The sequence below is a fragment of the Eschrichtius robustus genome, chromosome 6, assembly GCF_028021215.1.
Source record: "Eschrichtius robustus isolate mEscRob2 chromosome 6, mEscRob2.pri, whole genome shotgun sequence".
NCBI lineage: Eukaryota > Metazoa > Chordata > Mammalia > Artiodactyla > Eschrichtiidae > Eschrichtius > Eschrichtius robustus.
In genome coordinates this window covers 97,580,804-97,594,089 of record NC_090829.1, presented here as the reverse complement: position 1 = coordinate 97,594,089, position 13,286 = coordinate 97,580,804, and the positions used below count along the sequence as shown (strand labels likewise).

Here is a 13,286-nt window from a genome sequence, read left to right as displayed (position 1 = left end):
CTGCGGGTCTCGGGTCAACGACGGATACTGTGTAGAGTGACAGTTAAGCTGTGGGTCAGGTGCAGCGCGGATCCGTGGGCAGCATTTCCCGGCAGAATCCTGCGTCCTCTGGGGTTCCTTGTGGTTTGCACCGGCGGGAGCCACTGTCTTTGCACTCCTGGTACGGGCGGGTTTCGTGTCTCCCAGTGTGTGTGGTGAGGTGGGAGGACGCGGGAGATCTAACATACGCATACTGGAGCTTGTGCGCTAAGAAGGCCCACAGGTAAGAGGAAGCCCAGTGATTTAATAAACTATAAGTACAATACCTGGGACGAGAGCAGTGTTTCCCAAAATGATATCCTTGTTTCCCTTTTAAATATTTGGGGGTTTTGTTTCTTTGATATCCTAAAAATATTTACCAGTTACAAAGACAAAACTCAAAAGACTTTTTCCAAAATCAGTGTTTCTCGTATTGGGGCTGAGAACTCTCGGTTAAATATTTCGAGGAGTCTAAAGGAAATTGTATTTTCTTTAAAAGGTGTCTGAACGTGTTTTAAATGTGAGAAGCATTGACCCGGAGTATTTAATCGAAAAATACTTGAATGATAAATGTGAACTATATACTGCCAAACGTTGGGTTCGATGTTAGTATAAATACAGTCCTTGTCCTGATAGAGTTTACCACATAGTGGGGCTAATAAGTAGCCAGGCAATTACAGTGCAGTGTTACAAGCACTATGGTGCAGAAGTACAGGGTGCTAAAAGAACTAATAGGAATACTTGATCTAAAGTTTGAGGTGACAGATAGCTAGAGATGTAGCTGAAGAGGTAAGCAAATGGTGATTTTGTGAAAAAACTTTATAAGCCACATATATAAGTTTAGACTTTAACCTGGCAGCAGTGAGTTTAAAAATACACATTGAGGATGATGTGAGCGTATTGATCAGATCTGCACTAGCTCCAAATGGCTTAGAGACGAGGGAGAGCAAATCTAGAGGCTAGGAGATACAATTAAGAAAATGAGGTTGAGGGAATTCCCTGGCGGCCCAGTGGTTGGGACTCCGTGCTCTCACTGCAGAGGGCCCGGATTCCATCACTGGTCGGGGAATTAAGAGCTTGCAAGCTGCGTGGCGCAGCCCCCTGCCTCCAAAAGAAAAAAAATGATAAGAAAATGAGGTTGAAGAGAAGTGACTGGATTAGAGAAGTATTTAGAAACTAAATGAATATAACCCAAATTAGGAATGGAGGGTGTGAGAGGGGACAGTTATGAAATGACTCCCAGTTTCTGCCTTCAGCAAATGGATGGATAGTAGTGTCCCTCCCTGAAACAACGCAGAAGGAGAAGCAGATTGGGAAGGGAAGGGAGACAGATTTCAGTTTGTTGCATTTGAGGTGTCATCTGATACATGGTGATCAAAGTCAAGGAGGTAGATCAGAGTTCATAGGGAAAATGTTTAGATTGAAAAAAGGGCTAAGGACAGAACTCAGAAGCACATCCACCTTGTATGTGTTGGGGGTGTGGGGGGAATGGATCTGAGCATCATTGCACAGGTCAGAGACCCAGGAGCATGCAGCGTCATTAAATGAAGCCAAGGGAAGAAGGAACTTTTCAAGTATTTTAGTTGCATTTTGTGAAAAGTTGAATTCCTTTTTTTGCTTCAAGTCCAGCACTAGTTTCACATCTTTAAGCATCTTCATTGTTTTGTGGACATCCAGACCTTTAGGATAAAATTGTGGAGCTTATATATATTTGCCCTAATTTTGGATATTTTGTTTGGCAATAACATTATTTGCTGTAAAATCTAAATTGGAGAAGGGAGGTTTTATTTTTTTTTAAATCAGTAGATCTCTCTGTATTTCTGTTTTGAAAACATATAAGGGCATTGGTACAGCAGCTGCTAAGTGCTTTTTACTATTTGCCATTTTCTGTAACTTTTCTGCCCTTTGTCTTCATGTATTGCTTGTTAAGGATCTTGTGTTTGGGTCTGTATCTGGGCTTAGTAGAAAGTGGAGAAGAATACAGCACCGTAATCTCAGCCATATAGTGGTACATAGCTTTGTTATCCGGTAACATTGATCTTCTGGGTCCCTAGATACAAATCTGAAAAGGATCTTCAAGGTATCCTTTTGCCTAAAACAATAGTGAAGTTCATGTCTAAAATAAGAACCCAAATAAGTTTTAAACTTTTCGCCTAGTGAATGATCACAGGCTCTAGGCCACAGGAGTCTAAGAAAAATTAATGGTGCAAAAATAAGTTGGACTAAGATTCCACTTTATGTTTCAGAAATCGATTGCATTTTGGTATCTCAAATTTATACTTGCACAGTTATTTGAGAGGTTTTTAACTTTTCATTATATTTTTCTTTTTTTATAGGGCTTTTCTTACAGGCCTGTTTTCCTCAAAATGAGTGTCAGTATCACCTTCTTAAGACCTTTTGCCAGAGTTTTGGTGCCATTTACCCTTCATAGGAAGAAAAGGGTTTTATATTCAACAACTCTGCAGAGATACACATCTTCCAAAATACCAGCTGTGTCCTATCCTAATAAGGAGAGTACATCACCTCCTGAAGAGCTGGAGTTGGATAGGTGGAAAATTACAATGAAATCTAATGTGCAAGAAGAGGGTGTTTCAACAGTCTCAAGTAGCAAGGATGAAGATCCTCTAGCTGCCACCAGGGAATTAATTGAGATGTGGAGATTGCTTCGCAGAGAAGTACCAGAACACATCAGTGAAGAAGAGCTCAAAACTGTTATGGAATGTGTTTCTAAATCATCAAAAAGAAAATATTTAAAATATTTATATATTAAGGAAAAAATGAAAAAAGCCAAGCAAATAAAAAAGGAAATGAAAATAGCAGCAAAAGAACAAATAAAAAAAGATCAGCTACCAGAAACCACTAAGGAAGATAAACAGCAAAACTTTCTGTTTCTACGACTTTGGGATAGGAATATGGATATTGCAATGGGCTGGAAGGGTGCCCAGGCCATGCAGTTTGGACAACCTTTGGTTTTTGACATGGCTTATGACGACTATATGAAACCAAAAGAACTGCAGAATGCTGTTTCCCAACTTTTAGAAAGTGAAGGATGGAACAGAAGAAATGTTGATCCTTTCCATATTTATTTCTGCAGTCTTAAAACAGGTGGTGCCTACTATAGAGAGTTAGTTAAACGTTATGGAGAAAAGTGGAACAAATTGCTTTTAACAGCAACAGAAAAGTCTCATGTAGATTTATTTCCAAAGGATAGTATTATATATTTAACTTCAGATTCTCCCAACGTTATGACTACTTTCAAGCATGACAAAATTTATGTAGTGGGATCTTTTGTTGATAAGAATATGCAGCCAGGCACATCCCTAGCCAAAGCAAAACGGCTGAAGCTGGCAACAGAATGCCTTCCATTAGATAAATATTTGCAGTGGGACACTGGCACCAAAAATCTCACCTTAGATCAAATGATACGTATTTTGTTATGTCTGAAGAACACTGGTAGTTGGGAAGAGGCTCTGAAGTTCGTTCCTAGGAGAAAACATACTGGTTATCTGGAGATTTCTCAGCATTCTCAAGAGTTTTTCAACAGAATGAAGTCAAAGACTTTTAATTCATTTCCAAGAGGCTCTGTAGATAGACACAGAAAAGGTAGCTTGAATGAGAATATTTGATAGCTTAAAAAGTAAATGGATTAGGATTACAGTTCTTTTTTTTTTCCCCCAAAATCAGCTGAAATTTTTAGGAAGCCTCTGCTGAAGTAGCACAGGTAATACACTCCTGTTTCTTTTTTTTTTTTTGAATTTTATTTTATTTTTTATACAGCAGGTTCTTATTAGTTATCCATTTTATACATATTAGTGTATAAATGTCAATCCCAATCTCCCAATTCATCCCACCACCACCACTTAGGAATACAGTTCTGTTAGTCTGTTTCATCCTGAATGGAATTCACTTGCTCTTTCTTTTAAAGGTTGTCTTTCCTAACTAACTGAAGTATTATCTTTCTCCAATTAAATATCTGTAAAACTTTGGAAATATATTTTGTTTACTGTAAAAAGAATCTTAGAAAGTAAAAAGAGTTGTCCATGTTCGTTTGAGCCCAGTAAAATAATTGTACCATTGGTGTGGCTTTTTTATGACTACTTTGAGTCTCAGACTGCATTTTCCTTCTTAAATGTTCTTTTAGCCATGACAACAACTACCCTTTCATCGAAAATTGATGAAACTTCAGGCGGTGGTTCATTTATTTAACATTTGGTACAGTGCTGGGCATGTCATAGGCACTAAGGTATATCGTTTAACTGAGTCTTGGTTAAACAAAAAAGACATCCCTTGGCATGTCATGAGATTGGGCTGTATAATGAAAAATGGGTTTGTGGGGTAATGAAAAATGGGTTCGTGGGGATAAAGCTCATTTCTTGTCCTCTTAGAAGAAAAGGGTTTATTTGAAGAGTGTTACTACAGCACTTCCCTGTTGTAATGTAGATGGCTTTTGTTTTCAAGGAAATACTTCCTTTTTTCCAGCCATGTGATTTGAATGGAAGCTGCCATATTTTTACAGACCTTGCTCCCCTGGCCACAACTGATTATCTCAAAAAAGACACCTCACTCAGGGCTTCCCTGGTGGCGCAGTGGTTAAGAATCCGCCTGCCAATGCAGGAGACACGGGTTCAAGCCCTGGTCCGGGAAGATCCCACATGCTGCGGAGCAACTAAGCCTGTGCGCCACAACTACTGAGCCTGCGCTCTAGAGCCTGCAAGCCACAACTACTGAAGCCCGTGTGCCTAGAGCCTGTGCTCCTCAACAAGAGAAGCCACTGCAGTGAGAAGCCCGTGCACCGCAATGAAGAGTAGCCCTCGCTCACTGCAACTAGAGAAACTGCGTGCAGCGACGAAGACCCAACGCAGCCAAAAATAAATAAATAAAATTAAAAAAAAAAAAAAAAGACTCAAGCTTTGAGATGGGCATCTGACTTTAAGACAGGCCAGTCAGAATCCTTTTACAGGATTTTTGGACTTCTCAAGATAGCCTGTGTTAATTCCTTTCTAGTGGTTGAACTTTGAGAGGTAGGAAGCTCTAGTGGCCATGCCCTTTTCTGTGAAGGAAGCCAAGCATACAGAAATGAACTTAGGAACCATATTCATTGTAGACTTCTTGCACCGTTAAAATGTTTGAAAACATGGGAAATAGAAATGTACGGCCAAATGTTTCTACCTGGTTTCTGAATTGGACATTAGCATGAATGAGGTATGCTATCCAATACATTTCTTAAAACAGGACTCAATCTTTTACCAAATACTAAGTACCTACTCTGTGCCAAATAGTTACTGTGCAGTTTACATGAATTTAAACAACTAAGTTTAGGTACTATCATTAACACCTTTTTTATAGATAAGAAAATTTACTCAAAATAATTGAGCCTTTAAGTATCGTCTCAGAATTCAAAAGGTCTGTCTGACTTTAACCTATAAATTATGCCCTCTATAATAAGGCAAGTACAAAATGCAATGGAAAAACACGAGATGCCTCACCTAAACTCAGGGGATCTGGAGAGGCCTTGAAAAGGTGATGTGTAAACTTAGAATTGATGAGAAGTGCATTATGAATGAATTTCAACTCTTAAGACCCTACTGAGTAGCAAGGTGCTAATACTTGAGATACATGGAAAGTAAAATAGCGTAGTGGTTAAGAAAAAGGGATTAGGATTGCCTGACAGGATTGGCACTAGAGGAAGGCAAACAAGGCTCCTAGTGCACCTCACGAGTCTCCTGTGTCCCAGCCCTGCTCTCTGGGTTCCAGCTCCACCCTTACGGGTTCTGACATTGCCTACATTGATTAATCTCTTGAAATTTCAGTTTTCCTCGTCTATAAAAAGGAGATTAGAAATGGTTCTTGACTCATATAAAACATTTAATATGGTGTCTGGCACATAAGTGCTAAGTAAATATAAACTAATTAATTCAGACTATATTCAAAATATATAGAATTTCTAATACGGTATATGCAAGTTATTGTGTCCCTTTGAGGAATACATTCGTATTTCTGTGTAACAATATGCTAAGGTAAACTGGAGAAGGCCTGCGCGCAGCAACGAAGACCCAATGCCGCCAAAAAGAAATAAGTAAATAAATTTATTTTAGAAAATATGCTAAGGTGTTTCAGTGGTGCAACACTAGAATTTTTCTTCTTAATTATTTTCCTTTGCAATAGCCAAGCAGTAACTGATTTCTACGACTGCTGCTCTCTTATGTAGATGAATCACAGTGGCAAGCTCATCCACAGTTTGAGCTCATACTGATTTTAATTTTACAAATTTTTTTGAATTTGGAATTTAGCAGAACCTCGCATACTGCTTCAGTTTCTCCAAACTAGATGGTCTGATTTCCTGGGCGTGAATTAGGAAGTAACAGCTTTTCTCTTTATCTTAAACACCCAATAATTTATTCTATAGTATTCTTTCTCTTTGAAGGTAACTTTTGTTTCCTATGGTCTAATCATCTTCCCCTTCTTACCTATTAGCGACATGTTTTCATGTAATAACATTTCTGGTTCTCTCCTTTTGCTCTTTTCAAACATGCTACCAAATTCCCAGCTTTTAATAATTAAACAATTTAAAAAGAAGTCTTTGTTTGCTACTATTATCCCTACTGTATTACGCAGTTCAACTTCTAAGCCAGATCCTTCAAGTAAGTATTCAGAACACAGTTTCCATTTCCTCTACACCACTGCTGTTAATAGAAATATAATGCAATCCACGTATGTACTTTTAAAGTTCCCAGTAGCCATGTTAAAGATAAAAGGTGAACTTAATTTTAATATATTTAACTGATATGTCCAATTATTTCAATTTGTATTCATTATTAAAAACTAATGAGATTTTACATTCATATTCAATTTTTCAAACTAAGCATTCAAAATCTGGTCGTATTTTAATGGTTATAGCACATTTTTTTTTTTTTAATATTTTTATTTATTTATTTATTTATTTTTGGCTGTGTTGGGTCTTCGTTTCTGCGCGAGGGCTTTCTCTAGTTGCGGCAAGCGGGGGCCACTCTTCATCACGGTGCGCGGTCCTCTCACTATCGCGGCCTCTCTTGTTGCGGAGCACAGGCTCCAGACGCGCAGGCTCAGTAGTTGTGGCTCACGGGCCTAGTTGCTCCGCGGCATGTGGGATCTTCCCAGACCAGGGCTCGAACCCGTGTCCCCTGCATTAGCAGGCAGATTCTCAACCACTGCGCCACCAGGGAAGCCCTATAGCACATCTTAATATGAATACTAGGCTACTCTCGCCTTCTGAAATGGCCCATACTCTGTGGAGTATGTGTCTCCCAGCACTGCTCTCATTTTCCTAGATGACCCCATGCCCTGGGGCCACCTCTCGCCTTTTGAGACAGCTCATACTATGGAGTGTGTATCTCTCTAAATAAACCTTTTCATTTTAAGAAAAAATATACGAATGCTAAATTTTCAATTGTTAAAGTAAAATGCAATCCTACCAAAACAACTGAATTGTGTTTAACAAAAGCTAACTGCTTCGGTGTTTTAACTTAAATAACATTGAGTTCAGTTCTTCAGTTGCACGAACCACACTTCAAGTGCTTAATAGTCACATGTAGTTAGTGGCTGCCATGTCGAACTGTGCAGCTTGAGTACTGCTTGATAAAACAGTGATCTGTGCTTACATAAGTTGTATTGTTTCCAGCCAGATTCAGTGGCCACTTTTTACTAATTAAAAAAGACCATGAATATCTCACTGAACTCTTCCCTCCTTGAAAAACTTCTTCCTTGATTTCCGTATCACAGCAATTGTCTTACTTTTCCCAGTCTAGCAGGTTATCTTCCTCATTGGCTCATTCATTCATTCAGCAAATGTTTATTGAGTACCTACTACGTGCCCAGAAGCATTTTAGGTGTTGGTGATACAGCAGTGGGAATACAAAATATTCCCAGCCTTCATGGATATTAAATTCTTGCAGGCAGAAAGGAGACAAGACATAAATAATATAAAATGTCAGATGGTAATAATATGAAGGTTAAGGGAGAAAGGGGAATGCTGGAGTGGGGAGGCATTACCATTTTATACAAGGTGGTTGGGGACTGTCTTCTAAGTAGGTTGCTCACTGTGCAAGAACACCCATACAACCCTCTCCAAGCCATGCACTCTGGTGCAGGGCCATGTTTGCTAGAAGAAGCACTGTTTTCTTCATACACAGGTACTATCTGCCTTTAAGCCAAGTGCTTAAAAGATTGCACCCAATAACAGGGTATCCCTTTTCTAATTTGCACAAAGACTGATAAGATGACATTTGAGCAAAGACCTGAAGAAAGTGAGAGTGAGCTATGGCGATACGAGGAAAGGGAATTTCCAGTAAAGGGAACAATGAGTGAGTGCAAAGGCCCTGAGAGAGGGTTCAAGACACAAGGAGGCTAATGTAGCTGAAGCAGAGTGGGTAAAGAGAGATAAAGATGAGGTCAGAGGAGTAGCTAGGGGTCTGTCATGTAAGCCTTTCATTGTAAGGACTTGGTTTTTATTCTGAATAAGATGGGAAGATCAGATGGTCTTGAGCAAAAAAGTGACATGTTCCTGATATTTTAACAGGATGACTAGAATGCAAGCTCCATGAGGGCAGGGATTTTTTTTCTGTCCTTTTTAACATTTTTTTAAATTGGCTACTCTTTCTTTCCTTTCTTTCTTTCTTTCTTTCCTTTCTTTCTTTCTTTTTCATTTATTTTGGCTGCACCGCGTCTTAGTTGCAGCACATGGGATCTTCCCTGTGGCATGTGGACTCTTAGTTGTGGCATGCGAACTCTTAGTTGCGGCATGCATGCGGGATCTAGTTCCCCAACCAGGGATCGAACCTGGGCCCCCTGCATTGGGAGCGTGGGGTCTTACCCATGAACTACCAGGGAAGTCTGTAAAAAAATTTTTTTTGTTGTTGAAGTACAGTTGATTTACAATGTTGTGTCAAGTTTTGCGAGATCTCAGTTCCCCAACCAGGGATTGAACCCGGGTCTCGTCAGTGAAAGCCCAGAATCCTAACCACTAGGCCACCAGGGAACTCCCTTTTCTGTCTTATTTACTGCTGTATCCCCAGGACTTGGTACAGTGCCTGGCACATAACAAGCACCTTAAAATTTATTAAGTCAATCAATCTGATTCATTTTAAAAGGGTCACTTTGGCTGCTGTATTGAGACGAGAAGAGAGGGACCAGCTAGGAGGCTACTGCAGAAACAAAGGTGAAAGATAATAGTGAGTTGGACCAGGGTGGTAGCAGAGTAGGTACCAAATACCAAAGAGATATTGGAGACAATGAGTATAAACAATCCTTTTAAAGAGTTACTATATGAAGGGGAATAGTAATAAGGAGCTAGAGGGAGTTATGAGATCAAGAGAAGAGTTTTTAATTTTGCTATAGTTGTTTTGTAGATATGGGAGATATAAAGCATGTATGTTTGCTGTTGGAAATGATCCAGTAGTTGGCGGGGTGGGGAGGATCTGATAAAACAGTGGAGTGAGACCTTACATAAGCAAGAAAGATGGGATTTACTGCATTAGTAACAGAAATGAACACAGAAAACCTAGGTACAAACGCAGGTACCACACCACAGATATGGTGAGAATATACAGAAGTTCTGTTTTGATTTCTATTATTTTCTTACTGAAAATAAGAATCAAAGTCATCAATTGAGGGGAGGGCAGAGAAAGTGGGAAATAGTCTAGATAAGTGAGTGAATTAGGGTCATGGTTCTCAAAGTGTGGTCCCCAGACTAGCAGCCTCATCATTTGCGAACTAGTTAGAAATGTAAATTTGGGGGCCCCACCCACTGAGTCTACTGAATCAAAAACTCTGTCCGTGGCACCACAGTTTTAACTGTTTTAAGAAGCCTTTCAGGGACATCCCTGGTGGCACAGTGGTTAAGAATCCGTCTACCAATGCAGGGGACTCAGGTTCGATCCCTGGTCCAGGAAGATCCCACAAGCCGCAGAGCAACTAAGCCCGTGCGCCACAACTACTGAAGCCTGAGCACCCTAGAGCCCGTGTGCCACCACTACTGAGCCCATGCACCACAACTATCGAAGCCCTGCCCTCTAGGGCCCGCGTGCTGCAACTGTTGAGCCCGCATGTTGCAACTACTGAAGCCCGCGCGCCTAGAGCCCGTGCTCCGCAACAAGAGAAGCCACCGCAATGAGAAGCCCGCGCGCCGCAACGAAGAGTAAGTAGCCCCCGCTTGCTGCAACTAGAAAAAGCCCGCGAACGGCAACGAAGACCCAACGCAGCCAAAAAAAGATGATTCTGATGTATACTAAATCTTGAGAATGGTATAGGGAAATATAATGGTATTACAGGCTGAATTAAGAACCAAGGTTAGTGATAAATTAGAAAAGAATTTGAAAAAAAAAAACAAAAATTAAATTAAAATAAAAAAATGTAAGCGCACACACACACAAAACAAAGCCCATGAGCTGCTGTCACTTGACACCCAGTGCAATGCTGTTTCTGTATTTCATGGTACAACATCAGATAGCTCCAGCCCACCTGGGTAATTTAATATTACAGGGTCATGGGGCCAACCCTGATCTAACCAGTGAATGAGTGTTTTGGATTACTTGGATGAATAGAAATATGTTTTCATCTTAATTTGGGCTGTAAAGAAATTTGAAAGTTAAAAAACAAAAACAAGGTTAGTGAAACCATGATTAGTCACTTTTCCTCTCTAATTTGTTGTAGCTCTGTGCCTGAATTCCAGGCTCGGCTCCACCTCTTACTTATCTTTTCAGTGTCCCAGTTTCCTCTTCTATAAAAATAAAGTAATTGTAGCACTTAATTCATAGGGTGATGATTTAATGTGCTTGATTTCATGTTAAAAAAATTGCAGACTATGCTTGGCATATAGTAAGCATAAATATATGTTGGATATTATAACTATCACCTCACAAATTACACATTTAAATTACAATAATAGGAACTTCCCTGGTGGCGCAGTGGTTAAGAATCTGCCTGCCAATGCAGGGGACACAGTTCGAGCCCTGGTCCGGGAAGATCCCACATGCTGTGGAGCAACTAACCCTGTGCACCACTACTGAGCCTGTGCTTTAGAGCCCGTGAGCCACAACTGATGAGCCCATGTGCCACAACTACTGAAGCCCGCACGCCTAGAGCCCATACTCTGCAACGAGAAGCCACCGCAACGAGAAGCCTGCGCACAGCAACGAAGAGTAGCCCCCACTCGCCACAACTAGAGGAAGTCCGTGCACAGCAATGAAGACCCAATGCAGCCAAAAATAAATAATTTTTTAAAAACCCACATAAATTATAATAACAGTTGTCTATATTACTCTCCATTTTCAGCTTGTTTACTCATTATTTGAATAGCTCTTTAGAGACTGCAAACAATAGCTACTATTAAGCAAGTGCCCGCCACAAGCCAGGCAGTGTATTACAAATTTTACCTGTATTATCACACCTATTCCTCTCAGTAACCCTATAAGTATTAGTACATTTTTATAGTTAAAATATATTCAGTAAGATTACCTTATCCGTTCAAACTCACAGATTAGCAAATGGCAGGGTTATAATCTAAATTCGGTTTTGTCTGATGCAATCAATGCTGCTGCTCTTTGCCCTGCACTCCACTGCCTTTTCATCCATTAACCCATTTGCTGGGGGTTACTGAAGCTTGCATTCATCACTTCTTCAATTGATATTTATTGAAAACTGGTATAATCTAGGTCCTAGGGAAACAATGGTGAGCAAGATATGCACAATATGACCTCATGGAACAGACAAGTGAATGGATTAATACCTTCCATCCTTAACTTCTGCAGTGTGATATATGGAACTGGATAGCTGTATGTGACCTCTCTAAACTTCATTTTTCTCATTTAAAAATATAAGCATCATGTCATGTATCCTCAATAAGCTGTATTCCCAGCAATCAATAAATGGATACACATAAAAACTCAAAAAAAAAGCATATATAAGTAAATACATACATAATTACAAATAAAAATCACATGTTTATGTCTCCATTTATTTATTTATTTATTTGGTTGCACCGGGTCTTAGTTGCAGGCTCCTTACTTGTGGCAGGGGGCTCCTTAGTTGCAGCTCGTGGGCTCCTTAGTTGCAGCAGGTAGGCTCCTTAGTTGTGGCATGTGAACTCTTAGTTGCGGCATGCATGTGGGATCTCATTCCCTGACCAGGGATGGAACCCAGGCCCCCTGCATTGGGAGCATGGAGTCTTATCCACTGTGCCACCAGGCAAGTCCCTATGTCTCCATTTAAAAAATGATTAAAAGTAAGAGTCTCAGGAATTCCCTGGCGGTCCAGTGGTTAGAACTCCGCGCTTTCACTGCAGAGGGCCTGAGTTCAGTCCCTAGTCAGGGAACTAAGACCCCTGAAAGCCGCTTGGTACGGGCGAAAAAAAAAAAAAAAAGAGACTCAGCAATTAAGTAACTTTTGAAGATCACATCTAGGAAAAATAAAACAAACATGAATTACCTATTCTATGTAAAATAGTTTGCTGGGCACTTTTACATATACTGTCATAGATGGTGGACCAGGGACTTCAAATCACCAAATCACCGTATGAGCAAACCACCCTGCTTCTGTCGTGGGAAACACACTTTGATTCTTTCTGCATTCTCCAGACTCGGAGCCTGAGGAGTCATCCATTCACAAATACTCAGCACCTTTCATATATGAAATGTGCAATACAAACTGCTGTGAAGAAAAAAAAATTTTTTTTAATGGTCTCTGTGGTCAAGGAATTTTTGAGCCACCTAGGGAGAACTTTTTTTCTTTTTAACACATATTGAGGGAAGTATACAATGATCAAAGAATGGTATATGGAATTTATTATCTCATTTGATCCCCAGGACCACCCTTTGAGGAAGTACTATTATTATTTCTATTTTATAGAGAAGGAAACATAGGTCTGTAGACAGTAAGAAACCCTCAAGGTTTACTCAGCCAGTAAAGGGATTCCAACCCAAGTTCTGACTCCGTAAGACCAATTTCTGTAACACTCACTGTATATTGTACTGCAAACCCAGAAACTACAGTTCCCTAGGCAAGGAATCGACCCCGTATATCAAGAGGGCAGTATAAATATAGAGAAAAAGCGAAGATGAAGCTGAAAAGTTAGGCTGGGGGCCCAATATAACGCTTGGACTTCATTCTGCAAACTCTGGGGATACACTAAAGGTTTCTAACTAAGGCAGAAACTACTGTGGTCTTCACGTAACAAAGTAACTTCTCTTGACACAGAAATTGCAGCTTGTAGAAAAATCAGTTTTACCACTCGCCTA

The 13,286-nt window shown here is 40.1% G+C and overlaps 1 protein-coding gene across 2 annotated transcripts; it reads left to right on the top strand.

The window, feature by feature from the left end:
* The first annotated feature begins 19 nt into the window (after positions 1 to 19).
* TRMT10C (tRNA methyltransferase 10C, mitochondrial RNase P subunit) lies at positions 20 to 4,094 on the top strand. Of its 2 annotated transcripts, none has more exons than XM_068545578.1 (2): positions 20 to 160; positions 2,355 to 4,094. In XM_068545578.1, exon 2 carries the CDS (start codon positions 2,385 to 2,387, stop codon positions 3,642 to 3,644), a length of 1,260 nt encoding a protein of 419 aa, XP_068401679.1. In that variant the 5' UTR covers positions 20 to 160; positions 2,355 to 2,384; the 3' UTR covers positions 3,645 to 4,094. The 2 variants fall into 2 exon arrangements, with proteins under 2 accessions (XP_068401679.1, XP_068401680.1); XM_068545579.1 differs by having other exon boundaries at positions 20 to 262.
* The last annotated feature ends 9,192 nt before the right edge of the window (positions 4,095 to 13,286 follow it).

Bases quoted from the DNA above. Each gene is read 5' to 3' on its own strand.
- TRMT10C (XM_068545578.1), top strand. From the start codon at position 2,385: ATGAGTGTCAGTATCACCTTCTTAAGACCTTTTGCCAGAGTTTTGGTG.